Consider the following 18535-nt stretch of genomic DNA (forward strand, 5'->3'; position numbering starts at 1 on the left):
TTGTCTGATCTATTCATAAGAAACATGGACAGGCAAGTAAAGTAGTGTACTGTTCATTAGTTAGGATTTGTTAAATGGCCCAAATCTATTCATATATCAAATTAACATTTGTGTATATAGTACAAGAAAAATTAATGGTTAATGAAAAATTATGCAGGTGGTAAAAGTCTTCAGTTAGCGATTTGATAGTGTGTTAACATGCTGAACTCAGGTATGCGATTAAAATTTTCACTGCAATAGTTTGCCTAAATCACTTGAGGTTATAGCTGTGACTCTTATATCAACATTTTACATAAAACAGAAACAGAGTCGAATCCAGGATTTTGGTCTTGAGAAAGGGGGCCAATGGGGTGGGGCAGAGGCGAGGGGAAGCTCAAAGAAATTTTGCGTCACTGTGTAATTTCCAAATTGTCTAAAGTAAATCTATTATAATCTCAACTACGACAGCGTGAATATTTTTGAGGACTTTAAGTCTGAAAGCTTTGCTGCAAAGACTTTTCTTTGAGATTAAGAAGAAACAGGCGTAGTTCTGGAGGGGGGTTGACCTGCAGCCCAACGGCTATCTCCCCCCCCCCCCCCAGATATGCCCCTGAACAGATAACAGAGGTATAATTAACATCTATAGATATGAATAAGTTACATTGCTGAAAAGCTTTACCAAGTCCTAGGAAGTGAAGAAGATATTGCTAGACTAGGGATACTAAGTGAGGTAGGCATTGCTAGACTAGGGATACTCACACTGTGCCTGGCTGCACGCCAGGGCCTCTCACCAGGAATGGCACTCGAACGTCGAACTCGAATGGGAATGACTTGCCCTTGACAAGCCCGAACTGGCCCAGATGGTAGCCATGATCCGATGTGTACACCAGGTAAGTGTTGTCCAATTCACCCAGTGCCTTTAGCTCTTGGTAGATCTTCCATGAAAGGTAAAAAAGATTAGAAATTAGTTTTTATAGTTTCTTTCAGATTTTTTCCAATTCCTTCTTTCCCATTAATTTTGTGGCTCCAGTCGATTCCATTTTGACTGTACTTTATGAGTTGTTCGTATAGGACAACTTCTTGAATTAAATAACTGTTGCTTATAGAATTCAACAGGAAATGGTTAGCTAGCGCTTCTTTTTATTAACATTTTCACTCAAATGAAAAGGAGACAGATGGATAAAAGAAGTACTGTTTATTATTTAAAAAGGAATATCCATCACTGTTAACACATTTATCCCGCTATGAGACCATGCGGTCACTGCCTTCATGAAAAAATGTTTTCGGTTGCCTACAAAAGAATGAGTGTACTCAGGCGTCCGCCTCTTTGTCCGAAGCAAATCAACGATCATGAATGGCTTTCTTCGAGACTGTAAAAATGTGGAAATTACATGGGGGCTGTTTGAAGGATGTGTAAGAGCTTCCCAGCAAAGCTTCTGCGGCATACTCGAAACATTCTTGGCAATATGTGGGCCAGCCCCGAAAAAAGACATTTATGGTCGTCGATTCGTTTCGGACGAAGAAGTGCACGCCCTGTTACAATCATGGTTCCCTACACAACTGCAAAAATTTCTCCCATGAAGGCACTGGCCATTTTGTCTCACAGCGAGATGTGTGTATTAACAGTTACAGCGATTACTTCTGAAATAAGACAGTTTACTTTTTTTTTCAAGCCTTCTCGTTTTCATTTGACTACCCCTTATAAGTTACTTATCCATTTTGTTGTAGCCCTTGCATTATAATCCACAATATGGCAATACTGTAGTGGTTTTAGGGTATGATTTCTGTAAGACTGACAGACAATACGAAACAGAGCCACGATATCAAAAATTTTCAGTATTTACTAATATCAGCAATCCACATGGCATTAATCGTACCAAGTCTTAGGCACAATGCAGGAATAATAGACTAAACCTTAGAAACGGTATAAACGACGACAATAGAAACATTAACATTAGTTAAAATTGCAATACTAAGGATGATACATGTGACGTAGTTAGCGTTATCACTCATTGAGTTGAGACTAGATTACAAAAGAAAAAGAAAAAAAAGGAGAAAAGTTGTGGTGGCGATTTTAATGTTTTAGATGTTCTATACAGACTCTCCTCCCTCCCCCCGCCCCTCCCCCCAACTGAATACAATGTACAGAAATTTCATACACCCATGTGAAACTGCCAGAAAAATCCTTATTGGGATATTGTTTAATTTGCGCATCACATTGACTTCAGTGTCGGTTAAGTCGTCAAAGTCTTGACCTTCCACGTGCACTTCGTGGTTTTGTGGTAGGTTCACATAGACAACAGCAAGTCTCGTCAACACTGATGACAGGAAAGAACTGTCCACGTCTCACATTTTAATTAAGGTGCAGCAGAATTTCCGCTTGTTGTGTTGGTCGGGAGTCATGGTGCCCGAGACAAACTTTCCAATTTTATCTTCTTCAAAACACTCTGGAAACGTCTTGAACACTTAATTCAAAGACGCTGCTCCATTGCGATGAGCGACAAAACAACTTTGAAACACTTCGGGCGCACGTCCACTTCTTAACATCGATATGATGTAGAATCTTAGAATATATTCTGAGCCCCAACGTAGTAGGGCTACGTATCTCGAACAGAATGACCTCCTCCATGTCAACCAGCACGGACTCTGAAAACATGGATCATGTGAAACACAACTCGCACTTTTCTCACGTGACATACGGACAGTCGTGGATCAAGACAGTCGGGTAGGTACAGTTTTCCTCGATTTCGGAAAAGCTTCTGAGTCAGTACCATGTCTAAGCTTATTACCAAAAATACGATCTTATGGAGCATCAAGCGAAATTTGTTACTGAATTAACGATTTTTTGTTAGGGGGGACTCAGCAAGTTATTTTGGGTGGAGTGCCATCGACATATCTAGAAGTAATTTCGGATGTGCCCCAGGGAAATGTGTAAGGCCTTTTGGTGTCCATGTTGTATAATAATGACCTTGCACTGGATATTAATACTAAACTCTGACTCTTCACAGCTAACGCAGTTATGTGTAATGTAGTACTGTCTGAAAGAATCTGCACAAATATTCAAGCAGATCTTGATAAGATTTCAGAGTGGTGCAAATATTGGCATCTTGCAGAAAATGTTCAAAAAAGGTAAAACTGAGCACTTCACAAAACGAAAAAAAAAAACATAGCATCGTAAGACCATAACATCGCCAGCTCCTGGTAGCTGAGTGATTACCGGTACGGTAGCTCAGCGGGTTCGGTCAGAGAGCTGGTTGACCTCTGTAATAAAAAACTGAGTGAAAGGGTCAACAACGAACTTGAACGGATGTCAAGTGACGTCCACAACGACCAAACACAACGATCAACAACGAACAAAATGAAAAAAAAGAAAGAAAAAGTGGAAAGCGCGACAGAATGTCATTCCTAAGGGCCCGGGTTCGATTGCCGGCTGGGTCGGAGATTTTCTCCGCTCAGGAACTGGGTATTGTGTTGTCCTAATCATCATCATTTCATACCCATCGACGAGCAAGTTGCCGAAGTGGCGTCAAATTGAAAGACTTGCACCTGGCCAATGGCCTACACGATGGGAGGCCCTAGGCACACGTCATTTACATTTTTACCGTAATATCAATGGGTTCCAGTTGGAATCGGTAAACTCGTACAAATACCTGGGCGTAACACTTTGTAGGGATATGAAATAGAATGCTCACATAGGCTCAGTCGTAGGTAAAGCAGGTGGCGAACCTCGGTTTACTAGTAGAATACTGGGGAAGTGCAATCAATCTACAAATCATTTGTGTGGCCCATCCTAAAATATTGCTCAAGTTTGTGGGACCCGTACCAAATAGAACTAACAGGGGATATTGAGCAGATACAGAGAACGGCCACATAAATGGCCACAACTTTATCTAGCCCTAGTGAGAGTTTTACAGAGATACTGAAGAAACGGAACTGGCAGTCTCTTGAAGACAGGCGCAAGCTATTCCAAGAAAGCTTACTTAACAAATTTTCAAGAACCGGCTTTAAATCATGCCTCTTGGAATATACTACCATACAGATTAATTGCAGCGCATACGGAGGCATTTACAAATCATTCTTCCCGCGATCCATACGTAAACAGGAGGAGGAAAATCCTAGCATAATGGTTCAAATGGCTCTGAGCACTATGGGACTTAACATCTGTGGTCATCAGTGCCCTAGAACTTAGAACTACTTAAACCTAACTAACCTAAGGACATCACACACATCCATGCTCGAGGCAGGATTCGAGCCTGCGACCATAGCGGTCGCGCGGTTCCAGACTGTAGCGCCTAGAACCGCTCGGCCGCTCCGGCCGGCCACAAAATCCTAGCAACTGATACAACGGGAATTCCCTCTCCGTACACTTCACAGAGGTTTGTCGAGTATAGATGTAGATGTAGAACACTGCCTGCTTACAACTGTCTGGTCCAATGCACATCTGTTGTTTACAATTGTTAAGTTCAACCAACCACCATACTTATTGCGCTGACGGCGCCTATGTGTCAGGAATACAGCGAGTCTCGGAACTGTTTAGACGAACGGTTTATGACCGAATTCAAACAACAGATGTAAATAAGTAAGTCTATGGGCTCAGACTCTGAGAATTCAGTATAGTGTGAAGTCCCCATGTGCAGGAATCACTGATTCTAAACGTCTTGCCATGGAATTATAGAGGACATAGTTAATTTCTGACGAAACTCCCTCTACATTCTTTGAAAACAAGTCAGTAAAGAATCAACAATGGTTGCTAAGGGATAACGAACAAATTATCGGCCAATCATATCCCAGACACGTTCAGACGGTGGGGTCAGAGAGCTGCAGTACATACTTTTCTTCTAAGGGCCTTGGCCGTTGCTTGTCACATATGGCTAACCACCGTTATTCTGAAATACGAAACGTGGAGTTACCTAAACGAGGGGCAGTATCCCGAACTCTGAAATGTCATTGATATGACTTTGTTCTATATAACGCAGCCGGGAGTAAATGTTGTAGCATACAATTGCTTATCAAATCATCATATTCGTTGAAACTTCCTGGCATATTAAAACTGTGTGCCCGACCGAGACTCGAACTCGGGACCTTTGCCTTTCGCGGGCAAGTGCTCTACCAACTGAGCTACCGAAGCACGACTCACGCCCGGTACTCACAGCTTTACTTCTGCCAGTATCCGTCTCCTACCTTCCAAACTTTACAGAAGCTCTCCTGCGAACCTTGCAGAACTAGCACTCCTGAAAGAAAGGATATTTCGGAGACATGGCTTAGCCACAGCCTGGGGGATGTTTCCAGAATGAGATTTTCACTCTGGCGCCTCCTGCAGACAGAAGATTTGGCCCAAAGGAAATCACCCGAACAAGCAGCAACTGTCAAGATCAGCTAGAAGGATTCCCGTGGTTCCGTCAGCGACGCAGAAGCCTCGAGAACTTTTCAACCTAAAATGCCTCCCAGAAGCTACCTATTGGCTGATAGTGTGTGACGTGGGGCGATAATTCCTGCGCACACCATGTGTGAAGGGAAGACAAGGGATTGGCGGACATTTTGTTGCAAGATGATGATTGGGCAGCCGCTGGTGCTGCAAAGGACAAACAGGCGTTCTTGTTCTGCCTGCTTTATCGAGAAGTCGTTGTATTCTGTATTATATCCTACGGAGTACGAAGTCAGTAGTTTTGCCTAGGAACACGTTGTTTACCGCGATCGCGCAGCGTCTCAGTTGCAGCTCCGTCGGTCATCTACACAGCAACCCATCGAGCAATGCAAGCAGTCGACGGCAACGCTGGGTACAGCTGCAGTTATTTCTAGTAAATATACGCAGCACCGGCGTACTTTGATCAGCCTTGCTCCATCTTGCTGGAGCGATAGAACTCGCGACATTTGATTACCAGTTGGCACCATTCGTGATCGCCACTAGACGTCATTTTTTTTATGGACTTGTGACCGGATATACATAGAATTTTGTTCAGTACATCTGGATAGGGAGAATGCGAGCCGTCACAGAAGCTGTTTCAAAGTTCACATTTTAACTTCTTATCACTTAGGAAAAACTTTTAGTAACAATCTAATAGTTTTGCCTCTGCTGATCTCAATAAATTCAATACTTATTCTGGTCCCCACAGCGTTTAACTGTTCAGAATATGCGTTCATAGACTCCCACCAATCATTAATATTGGAGGGTTATAAAAAAAGGTGAAGATTTACATAATCTTATACGATGAAACTGGTCACTCTCAAGTTAGTTGCATAGCTGGGTGAACATAATGATGTCAGATAGCGTGCTGTGCAATTAAACATACTACTCTTTTCGGTTAATTCTTTGAATTTCGAGTCTAAATTGGAATCATTTGCATAGTAAATTGTAACTTTCTTTGTCGACTCGGTGGCTAGTTCCCATCGCAAGTGACGGTCGTTTGCAAAAATGGTTCAAATACAATGTATGGTATTGTGGGTTCAAAATGGCTCTAAGCACTATGAGACTTAACATCTGAGATCATCAGTCCTCTAGACTTAGAACTACTTAAACCTAACCAACCTAAGGACATCACACACAGCCATGCCCGAGGCAGGATTCGAACCTGCGACCGTAGCAGCAGCGCGGTTCCGGACTGAAGCGCCTAGAACCGCTCGGCCACAGCAGCGGGCGGTCGTTTGCACCTTCGACGTAGACCTGGTGAGCGCTGTCTCGTAGTGTGCATTCGTCCAAGTCACCATAGTCCTATCCCAGGTCTTATGGTCTGGGTGAGATAAGCTACAACTCTCGTTCACCTTTGGTGTTTTTGTAGGGGACGCTAACCAGCGCTTGATACGTGCAGAATGTTGTTAGACCAATTACTTTGTCGTTCTTGCAACAGGAAGGTGATGCGTTGTTCCAGCAAGATAGCGCTCGCCAACAACCTGCCCGCGAATCTCGAAGTGCTCTGCAAGGCGCGCAAAAACTTCCCTGGCCAGCACGATCCGGACTTGTCTGCAACCCCGAACGTGTGTGATATCATGAGTTGAGAAAATGTTCCTGCGGCTCGCCAACCAACAATTCTTACAGAACTACGTGAACAGGTCGAGCAGCCGTGGCGTAACGTATCCTAGGTCAGTATTCGCCATCTGTAAGATCGACTGGATGCCAGTCAGCAGCTGCTTTGTTGTCCGCTGTTTCAGCGTGGGTCGATACTGGAAGGTCAGAACCGCTTGTGCTATTGATCTGTAAATGTAATCATTTCATGTACTGGACATGCACTGTTGCAACAAGGAACTTCGAAAAGTGTGCACTATTTCTTTCCGGCAGTGCATATTGTATTGTGCCTTCCATGATATTTTAAAGTTGCAAGTTGCCTTTTGTCGTTGTTCAGTTATTTAAGGGGGATAGGACGTCAAACGAGCCGACTTGGAGCAGGAGAGGCACCACAGAACATTTTAATTTCCACTGTCTATACTTTAACAAGTAAATTCATAAAACTTTGTCGACTTGACCAGGAAAGATTCAGTATTCACACTTGTAATAGCGGAAGTTCAAAAACATAACAAAATAAATTATTTTACGTGTGAAATTTCATCATTTTTTCACTTACTATTGGCTGCATTTGTTGATATAGGTACGCTTTTCTTCATAAGTAAGAGAGACTGTTCGATGAATTTTGCACAGCATACAAACCATATTTACAGGTGTCTGAAACTCTAGAATCTATTTAATTTATGAAAAAATGAATAAGCTCTTACGTTTCAAGCTTTATGTTAAGAAAAAAATTGTAGTTAATTATCTCAATTTTTATCATAATTTTTAATAGATTTCGAAAATTCTTGAGTTTCATACACCTGTAAGCATGGTTTATATGCTGTGCAAAATTCATCAAAGAATATCTCTTACTTGTGAAGAAAAATGTACCTACAGCAACAAATGCAGTGAATTGTAAGTGAAAAAATGATGAAATTTCACATGTAAAAAATATTTTGCTATGTTTTTGAACTTTCACTGCTGCGAGTGTGAATCCTGAATCCTTCCTGGTCATGCTGACAAAGTTTCATGAATTTACTTGTAAAAGTATAGACAGTGAAAATTAAAATCTCCTGTGGTGCCTTTCCTGCTCCAAGTCGGCCCGCTTGACGTCCTACCCCCCTTAAAAATAACGGTTGCTTTGTACGGTGTCAGAAATTTGTGAAGGCTACTTTTTGACAGGGCATCCAAAAGTTGTGAAACGTTTGGGAGCAATATCCGCGTGTGGAGTGTGTGTGTGTATGGTGCGGAAAGACTGCTTACCTTGTCGACGGCCTCGTCGACGCTCTGCAGCGTCTGCAGCCGCTTGGTCATGAGCATGTCGGTGAAGCGCCGGTGTATGGGCTGCATGTGCGGCGTCACCCGCAGGATCCACTGCTTGTCCGGGTTGGGCGCGTAGTCGTAGGCAGGTGTGCTGCAACAAGCAGGCGGCGGCAACGTCACCACGGCGCTCTCTCTCTCTCTCTCTCTCTCTCTCTCTCTCTCTCTCTCTGTGTGTCTGTCTTCTCCATCAAACACACACACACACACACACACACACACACACACACACACACACACACATTCCTTGCCCTATTCCACATGTCTTTACTATTCTCCCTCATCCAAATGACAAGATAGTGTCATTCAAGTGAACAACCATTGATACGGATACCATCAATAACGAATGCAGTATTTACTTTGCAGTTGATTATCGACATGTTACCGTAGCCAGAAACGCCTAAAACCCTAAGCATGCAATACTGATGTAATGAATACTGGTAGCACAAGACCTAACTAACTTGTGGAAGCCTGTAATGCCAATTTACTAATTATACTATCACATATAATAATGACAGTAATAATAATAAATAATAACAATAATTAGTAGATTAGTAGTAGTATTACTACCTAGGCAACGGCCTTGCCGCAGTGGATACATTGGTTCCCGTGAGATTACCGAAGTTAAGCGCTGTCGGGCGTGGTCGGCACTTGAATGGGTGACCATCCAGGCCGACATGCGCTGTTGCCATTTTTCGGGGTGCACTCAGCCTCGTGATGACAATTGAGGAGCTACTTGACCGAATAGTAGCGGCTTCGGTCAAGAATACCATCATAACGACCGGGGACCGGGAGAGCGGTGTGCTGACCCCACACGCCTCCTATCTGCATCCTCCATTGAGGATGACACGGTGGTCGGATGGACCCGGTAGGGCACTCTTGGCCTGAAGACAAAGTATTACATCCGTATGAAGCTACAGTACCTACACATACAGAGAGTTCCAGAAGGAATGTTTGAGATTCAGGGATATGACAGGACTATGATTTGAAGCAAAACAGTGTATTAAATATTCGTTCTAAAGCGCAAAGCTTAAAATCTATGAACAATTCCTCATCTTTGCTACGTCAAAACATCTCTTCTACTGAACAAGTGTTCATATCCCATAAGGTATACATTTTAGAGCCCATGTCTACTAAGCAAATTTTTTTGTTTGTTCATACTACCTCCTTCCAAAATGTGGAAAGCAAAGAGCTTGCATTAGAAGATAATTGTTTCATATAATCAAAGATGAAGACATGCTCTAGGCTTTTAAGTATACATTTTAGAACCTACGTTTACGGAAATTTTTGCTTCAAATGATAGTTCCTGCTGTATCCCTGAATATTGACCATGTCTCCTGGGACAAATTGTATACGTGGGGACTTTAGAAAGTAAGTTACACATGACGTCCTACGTTAAGACCATTGCGCAACAAGAGTTGCGCACTGTCAGAAGGTACTATTCGCTCTCGGTTTCCGGCAGACTCATTTCTGCTGTGGTACGAATAACAGCTCTATCACGGTGTGCTACTTCGGACTGTACTATTCTTGTGGGAAAAACGTCTAAGTTGCACAAGGATTCACCGTGAAACTCTGGCAATATATGGTGCGATTTGATGGATTGTAACAATAATGAAGCAAATGCTCTTGGACGAGACCAACCGTGTATGACGATAAAGATAATAAATGTTGAATGCAGAAGCTAAAACTTGTTGCTCACTCGTGAGCCCCCACATGCAACTGCATGAATAATAATTCGAAAATCAGTCTAGGGGCTAACCAACACATGCGTCGCATTAACCCTAAAAAAAATTTAGTCATAAGTTCAAATTAATTCAAGTAGAAATTTACGGTGAAAATAATGTTCACTGCTCACAGCATTTTAAATTTTGACACAGCCTAGTTCCTTTCGAATGAAGTAACACGTATCACAGTTAATAATTATTCATCACTGAAATAATGATCATCTGAACGAGGGCTTAAATGAAACTGGAAAGTTCTCACTGTCGCGAACATTTCCGAAAAATCCCAAAGTTGAAATTAGCTCACTGTGTTCAGTATCTTCATAATACTTGGAAATATTTCGATTCATTCGAAACGCGACCTAATACCACTCGTATGTACTGCAGATCTCAAATCCGACTGCTCCTCGCATCACACATAAGCCGTCCTAGAGCCATAAAGCCCCGCGGAAGAAATGGCTGCCGCTGTTTAAACACCTTCCACTGCCGACAGTCAAGCTCACACACTTCGGACTTCCAAAACATACTTACAAACAATAAATTTAATGTGTGCATGTTTCACGTATGGATTTGCACGTAAATTTCCTCATATTTCTAGAGCTGCTCTTGGTTTTCCCCTAAATTAAACCGCGCGGCCGCTACGGTCGCAGGTTCGAATCCTGCCTCGGGCACTGATGTGTGTGATGTCCTTACGTTAGTTAGGTTTAAGTAATTCTAAGTTCTAGGGGACTGATGACCTTAGAAGTTAAGTCCCATAGTGATCAGAGCCACTTGAACCCTAAATTAAATAGTTAGTTCACAAATAATGATTTTGTCCAGGTAAACACTGCTTTGAATTTTTATGTTACTAATAAATGTAAACAATAAAAACGAAGTACACTTGTACATTCATAGCTACATCTGATTAGTATTTCTGCCGCTACTTTCGATGTACTTCATCTTATTTGTGTGAGAATTTAGATTTTTATACGCGAAACAAGGCCCCCGGAGTAGACAACATTCCATTGGAACTACTGACGGCCTTGGGAGAGCCAGTCCTGACAAAACTCTACCATCTGGTGAGCAAGATGTATAAAACAGGCGTAATACCCTCAGACTTCAAGAAGAATATAATAATTCCAATCCCAAAGAAAGCAGGTGTTGACAGATGTGAAAATTACGGAAAAATCAGTTTAATAAGCCACAGCTGCAAAATACTAACACGAATTCTTTACAGACGAATGGAAAAACTAGTAGAAGCCGACCTCGGGAAAGATCAGATTGGATTCCGTAGAAATACTGGAACACGTCAGGCAATACTGACCTTACGACTAATCTTAGAAGAAAGATTAAGAAAAGGCAAACCTACGTTTCTAGCATTTGTAGACTTAGAGAAAGCTTTTGACAATGTTGACTGGAATACTCTCTTTCAAATTCTGAAGGTGGCAAGGGTAAACTATAGGGAGCAAAGGCTGTTTACAATTTGTACAGAAACCAGATGGCAGTTATAAGGGTCGAGGGGCATGAAAGGGAAGCAGTGGTTGGGAAGGGAGTAAGACAGGGTTGTAGCCTGTCCCCGATGTTATTCAATATGTATATTGAGCAAGCAGTAAAGGAAACAAAAGAAAAATTTGGAATAGTTATTAAAATCCATGGAGAAGAAACAAAAACCTTGAAGTTCGCCGATGACATTGTAGTTCTGTCAGAGACAGCAAAGGACTTGGAAGAGCAGTTGAGTATAATGGATAGTGTCTTGAAAGGAGGGTATAAGATGAACATCAACAAAAGCAAAACGAGGATAATGGAATGTAGTCAAATTAAATCGGGTGATGCTGAGGGAATTAGATTAGGAAATGAGACACTTAAAGTAGTAAAGGAGTTTTGCTATTTAGGAAGTAAAATAACTGATGATGGTCGAAGTATAGAGGATATAAAATGTAGACTGGCAATGGCAAGGAAATCGTTTCTGAAGAAGAGAAATTTGTTAACATCGAATATAGTTCTATGTATCAGGAAGTCGTATCTGAAAGTATTTGTTTGGAGTCTAGCCATGTATGGAAGTGAAACATTGACGATAACTAGTTTGGACAAGAAGAGAATAGAAGCTTTCGAAATGTGGTGCTACAGAAGAATGCTGAAGATTAGATGGGTAGATCACATAACTAATGAGGAAATATTGAATAGGATTGGGGAGAAGAGAAGTTTGTGGCACAACTTGACCAGAAGAAGGGATCGGCTGGTAGGACATATTCTGAGGCATCAAGGGATCATGAATTTAGCATTGGAGGGCAGCGTGGAGGGTAAAAATCGTAGAGGGAGACCAAGAGATGAATACACTAAGCAGATTCAGAAGGATGTAGGTTGCAGTAGGTACTGGGAGATGAAGAAGCTTGCACAGGATAGAGTAGCATGGAAAGCTGCATCAAACCAGTCTCAGAAGTGAAGACCACAACAACAACATACGCGGAATGTACATTCCGGCCTATAATTCAAAATCCGTAATATTTATTTAAAAAACCTACTATGATTGTCCGTCATTCCTCAATGAGACCTATCCGTAGACACTCAGTTTGTAAAAACTGCTCAAGGTGTTATCGAGATAATAATTTTTAATGAAACTTCCTGGCGGATTAAAACTGTGTGCCGGACCGAGACTCGAACTCGGGACCTGAGCCGTTCTTGAGCAAGTGCTCTACCATCCATGGTAGAGCAGTTGCCCTCGAAAGACAAAGGTCCCGAGTTCGAGTATCGGTCCGGCACACAGTTTTAATCTGCCAGGAAGTTTCATATTAGCGCAGACTCCGCTGGAGAATGAAAATCTCAGTTTGGATTAATTTTTAATGTTTGTTACCTCCTTTAAACGTTTAACTTGAAATAACTTAAAAACTGTACATCCTATCGATGATGCGTTTTTACTCACGCACTCGTCTTAATTTTGTCTTTGTAACCATGTTACTGGTTTCACTGCAACAGGTTGGGTTCAGTTTCTGCCAAATTTAGTCTTATTTGATATTTGGTCTGGCCAGTCAGTTCGGCCATGGCGGCTACCCTTCCGTTTTTCACGCCAACAGCCGAGTTTTCCCGAGCACGCAGCAGTAGCCAGCGTGTGCCTTACCTGCGCTCTAAAATTATAACACTCAGACTCTGCCAGTGACTGTGCCGCCGTCCGCAGACGACAGCGCGGGCCCCTTGCAGCCTGCCTCCTCAGCTGTCAAACACTCGCCAGTTCGACCGCTCCTGCTCGTGTCAGGTCGCGCGCACACGGCCGCGTCTTTTTACAAAGTTTCTGTCACAGTTCCCGTGTTTCAGCGTCTCGATGGGTCCAGATGCAATGTTGCGTCCAGCCACAGCGAAGCGGTGCCAACAGTCTGACTAGAGCCGCAAAGACGTGGCTGATGCTGACTCGCCTTACAGTCCAGATCTTCCATTATGCTGTTTCCATCTTTTAGGAAAGCTGAGAAAACGTCTGCACGATGAGGATGTTCACGCATCGGCTCTCGGGTGACTCAGTGTCCCAGAAGCGGATTTCTATCGCCGAAGAATTGAGCAATGTGTTCCGACTTTTTCTATTGAGACTTGGTGATTATGATGAAAAATAGTGTCATGTATCTGTGTCGATTTGACGTGTAGTGCAGCATTCAGTAAGAGTTATTTACTGCCATAGTAATATGGAACGTACTTTTTGAAGTTCCTCAGTTCATACAAAACCTATTTACATGTTAACGTTTAAATTTGACAACAAAATCGCACCACTCTGTTTCAGTTCACGCTAGTTTTTCAGACCACCTTTAAAAACATCTTTTATTGTATGTGACTCCACATAAAAACAAAATGCAGTATTTTCACAAGAACCCTACTTCTCCATAGCTTGGTCACATCCCATTGGTCCCTTTCTGATGTGTTTGACCCGTGACTATTATGTAGAGACACGCAGTAAGTACCACGACATTAGGGCAGCTTTGCACATTGGAGTTCTGTTGGTGCAGAAGGGACTCACCTTATTGGGTGACGAATTTCATGGCCAGAACCCAACCAGAATTACACATTGCCATAACTGTTACCCGTCCTACTACAGAAGAAAATTGATATAGCGGCTTCTCCACTGGAATTTTGCGGAAACCACATTTTATTATGAATCGCTGTGAAGCTGCACTATATACACTGGTGTCCAAAATTAAAACAGCAAACGTAAATTTTGCTTAGTTGCGTTAATTGTGCCACAAAACAGTACAAACAGGTGATAGCGGAGCAGAAACAACGTGAAGAATACAGAACACAATCAACTGCAATACGCATAATGGTAGAGAAAAATGTTCATCGCTTTTTTCCAACTTAACGGACTTGCACACACATTCTGACAACTGGTTAATGCGCTCAGTATGGGGTGACCACCTCTAGCACCAGCATGGGCATGACAATGACGCGACATGCTGTGAATCATGTCACCAGTCTCATGTTGAGGCAATAAGGCCCCTTCTTCCGGCAGAGCTGCTCACAAGTCTTGGACGGTGGTAGGTGCACGCTGATGTGATGCAACCCGTCTCCCTAATGTATCCCAGACATGCTCTATGGGATTCAAATCGGGAGAGCGAGCAGGCCACGCCATGCGTGCAATATCTTCCGTCTAAAAAAAAAAAAAAAAAAAAAAAAAAAAAAAAAAAAAAAAAAAAAAAAAAAAAAAACATGAATCATCCGTGCTCTATGAGATAGAGCATTATCGTCCATCAATGCGAAGTCTGGGCCCACAGCACCTCGCAACAACCGCGAATGAGATCCCAAGATCTTCTCAATGCAGCTCGCAGGAGTTATATCTTGCTGATTCACCTGTTCAATTTCAGGAAGTATAATCCCTGCCTACACCATTAGAGATCTTCCTCGATATCAGCCTCCTTTGACAATGTTCGGGTCCCGAAATCGCGTTTCACCTGCCCTTCAGATGCGAATCCGTCGAGAATCACTCTAGACTAGGGCTTCCCAATCTTTTCAGCTGGGGGACCCTCTCTTCAGTCGAAAATCCATGGCGGAACCCTAGTCAGTCAAGAGCACAGTTAACTTTAAATTTCAGAGCGAAACCCATGGCAACTGAAAGCTTCTTAATGACCTCCCCCCCCCCCCCCCCCCCCCCCCCGCGAAGTATCAGTAGTCCTTGGTTTAGAGATGAATGAAAACAACTTGAAGGTCAAAAATCGATTTATGAAATAGGTAGTGCACTGACAAAGCAAGTTTAACATTTAATGATGCCTGCGGCCGCAGACGTGCCAGCGAGGGCTGTGATTGGTCGACAAAGCTCACTCCGCGCATGCGTAAAAGGTTTCAAAGCATCTAGCGCCGTGAGCCGGCGCACAAACGACCCCCGTATTGTTGCGAAACAGTCGATCAGAGAAGCCGCATTCTCCGGCACTAAACTTTATATGCGTTCTCACTTAGGAACCGCAAAGCCTGCTTGGGGATACGACCTGAAGTAAAAGTACACATGTTTTTCACACGAAAAAAAATAGTCATGAATTTGATTTTCAAGTAAAGAGTCTGGTTCATTGCTTCACCTGAAGGAATATACGGTTAGTGAACTAATCCTTTACTGTCAAAGAATGCGATCAACATTTTATTTGTTCTCTAAGGTTGTCGATTGACCTTTTTTCGAGGCTGGTGATCCAGGATTCTCCCATTAAGCACCATGGCGCTTGATGTGAGGGTCATACTGGTAGTGTCAACTTTTATCCCCTTCAACTTTGACAGAGTCCGCCGTTTGTGGTCCCGCGGTAGCGGTTTAGCTTCCCGAGCACGGGGTCCCGGGTTCGATTCTCGGAGGGGTCAGAGATTTCCACCTGCATGAAGCTGACTGGGTGGTGTTGTGTCGTCTTCATCAACATCATTCATCCCCATTACGGTCGGAGGAAGGCCACGGCAAACCACCTCCACTAGGACCTTGCCTAGTAAAGCGGTCCGGGTCTCCCGCATCGTTCCCCTACGCTCTGTCAAGGAGTATGGGACTTCATCATCATCATTTTTATTTAATAATTTTACTCATTATTTTACACGAGTTGGTGAAAGGTGGCCGCGGACCCAGTAGAAAGAGCGGGCGGACCCCTAAGGGGTCTGCGGACCACACGTTGGGAAGCCCTGCTCGAGACCAAATCGAAACTCATCTCTGAAAAGAACATTGGCCCACCGTTCGACCGTCCAGGTGGCATGTTGACGTTCCCTTCTGTCAAGACACGCCAGAGGTAAACAGACAGCAGTTTTTCAACAGTAAAGTCCACTCTGCTGAAGCCTCGTTACCACACGTCCAGGGGACGCTACGAGTTCAGATGCAAGTTGCAGTGCAGTACGGAGGCGGTACCGTAGTGTCCTTACAGCCAAATGACGGTCCTTTCTTCTGAAGTCACACGTGGTCGGCCCTGTGGTGGTCTCCGGGATACAGTTTCGGTCTCTATAAACCGTCGCCTCATCCAAGAAACAACAGAACGATTCACATCGGGCCACACCATTTTGCGACTCTTCCGCTTCCATTCTTCCTACGGCCCTCCACAGCAGATAGACTGTAGGCGTCTTCTCTGTGCCATACTGTACAGTCTGTGACTGTGCACGCAGTGATTGTGGATGTGAGACTACCCACAAACACTGCCCCGATTGATAGGTGGCCTGACGTCATTGCTGGCGTGGTTGTCCCTTAATCGGAATGCTACCTTGCGTGTAGAACACTATCGTAACGACATTGTTTGACAGTTTGTATGATTGTATCATGAATTAGACACAGGACGGGGAAATAGCAGTTTATTGCTTTAATTTTGGGCACCAGTGTAGCTTTTGTATTTCCCGTAGAAGGATTTTCTTCTCAATGTTATAACGATTATCAGCGGTAGGTCTGTAGCGATTGTACTCACTGAATCGATAGGGAAACTGAAATTAACACAAATTTGTATCATAGAGGCCTATTCTTTTGAGTATTACCTAATATACTATTTTAAACTAAAAGATCCGATATGTTGAAACTTTCCAGTGAACCCTTTCCCCCTCCAGTTCAGCCTTGATATTACAGATACTATCTAGGTAATTCATGGTTACTGACAATACTAAGATATGGACAATATTAAAACAGTATTCATTATAGGAGCCATCACCTACACGTCACGATGTTCAGAAGCGTCGCCGTGTTGGGGGTATGCTTATATTTACCTCTCGCGAGCGACATTCATTCCAACAGCCGTTCGCTTCGCCCCCGGCATCTCGGATTACCAGAGCTGAAGTAGTCTCGTAAATAACAATAAGGGAGCAAGTTTTGCAGCCAAAGGAAATGCGGCTGGGTTACGGCGAACATAAAGAGGGGAACAACGGAGCCACGCGCCTCGTGCAAGAGGGAGGAAAGAGCGCGAAAGCGCAAAGTGGTAAATATAGCGAATGCAGGAGTCGGGCAGTGGGGGCGAGGATACAGCACGGAACGACGAGGGGTGGTGCCTGCTCGGCTGCGTCAGCGCTAAGGCGTAATGGCAGGCAGTAGGGGAGGAAGCGCCACAGGAGTGCTCCCTTATGAGACGAAGGCCTGCCAGCATTCCGCAAACTAATTCCTCAATTGATTAATGTTGAAGAGAAGATATGCGGCTTCTCCAAGCATGAAGTTGACGCCCTTGAGTGACCAGTAGCACGTGTACTTGCATTGTTTAATTCATAAATTTCGGACGTATTATAGTATTTGAGAGTTGTAGCAACGCGTTTTAGTACCTGAGTAGTGTAAATTCGCGTAGTCTCCTTCGCCGCCGAGCAGTGTGTCAGCAGTGCGCAAGTAGTAGCATTACTGCATTTACTAGGCGATCTTGTATTTTAATAACCGTTTAAATTTTGTGTCGGTTTGTTTGTGCTCTCTGTAGATTAGTTCAGACGTTCTTTGCACAACAGTTTTTAGCATGGATAGGAACTGCAACTGCTGTGTTCGGACGCAGGCCGAGTTGGCATCCCTTTGCTCCCAGCTTCAGGCAGTGTTGGCTTCAGTCACACAGCTTGAGGCTGTTGCCAATGGGCATCACTGTGGGGATACGGATGGGCGTTTGTCGGGGACGGCCAGCTCGTCCCACGCATCCCCCGATCGGACTACGACTGTGGTTGCCCGGAATACTGCCCACATTGAGGCTGATCCCTCACGTGTGGTAGAGTGGGAGGTCGTCTCAAGGTGTGGCAGGGGGCGAAAGACATTCCGGAGGGCTGAACGGAAGGCCTCTCCAGTTTGTTCGACGAACCGGTTTCAGGCTCTGTCTCAGGCTGATACTGATCTTCGGCCTGACATGGCTGCTTGTCCTGTTCCAGAGGTTGCCCCTCAGTTTGCAAGATCCGGGCGGTCGCAGAGGGTGGGCTTACTGGTAGCTGGGAGCTCCAACGTCAGGCGCGTAATGGGGCCCCTTAGGGATATGGCAGCAAGAGAGGGGAAGAAAACCAATGTGCACTCCGTGTGCATACCGGGGGGAGTCATTCCAGATATGGAAATGGTCCTTCCGGATGCCATGAAGGGTACAGGGTGCACCCATCTGCAGGTGGTCGCTCATGTCGGCACCAATGATGTGTGTCA

The 18535-nt window shown here is 43.9% G+C and overlaps 1 protein-coding gene across 5 annotated transcripts in view; it reads right to left on the reverse strand.

The window, feature by feature from the left end:
• Window positions 1-18535, reverse strand: part of LOC126334563 (extracellular sulfatase SULF-1 homolog) — a 1305433-nt gene that overhangs the window by 127729 nt on the left and 1159169 nt on the right. For all 5 annotated transcript variants that reach the window (XM_049996948.1, XM_049996944.1, XM_049996947.1 and 2 more), the window contains 2 exons: window positions 8222-8372; window positions 739-914 (listed from right to left, as the gene is read on the reverse strand). In XM_049996948.1, the coding sequence (XP_049852905.1) occupies window positions 739-914; window positions 8222-8372 (327 nt within the window). The remainder of the gene's footprint in view (window positions 1-738; window positions 915-8221; window positions 8373-18535) is intronic.

Source organism: Schistocerca gregaria, chromosome 2 (genome assembly GCF_023897955.1).
Source record: "Schistocerca gregaria isolate iqSchGreg1 chromosome 2, iqSchGreg1.2, whole genome shotgun sequence".
NCBI lineage: Eukaryota > Metazoa > Arthropoda > Insecta > Orthoptera > Acrididae > Schistocerca > Schistocerca gregaria.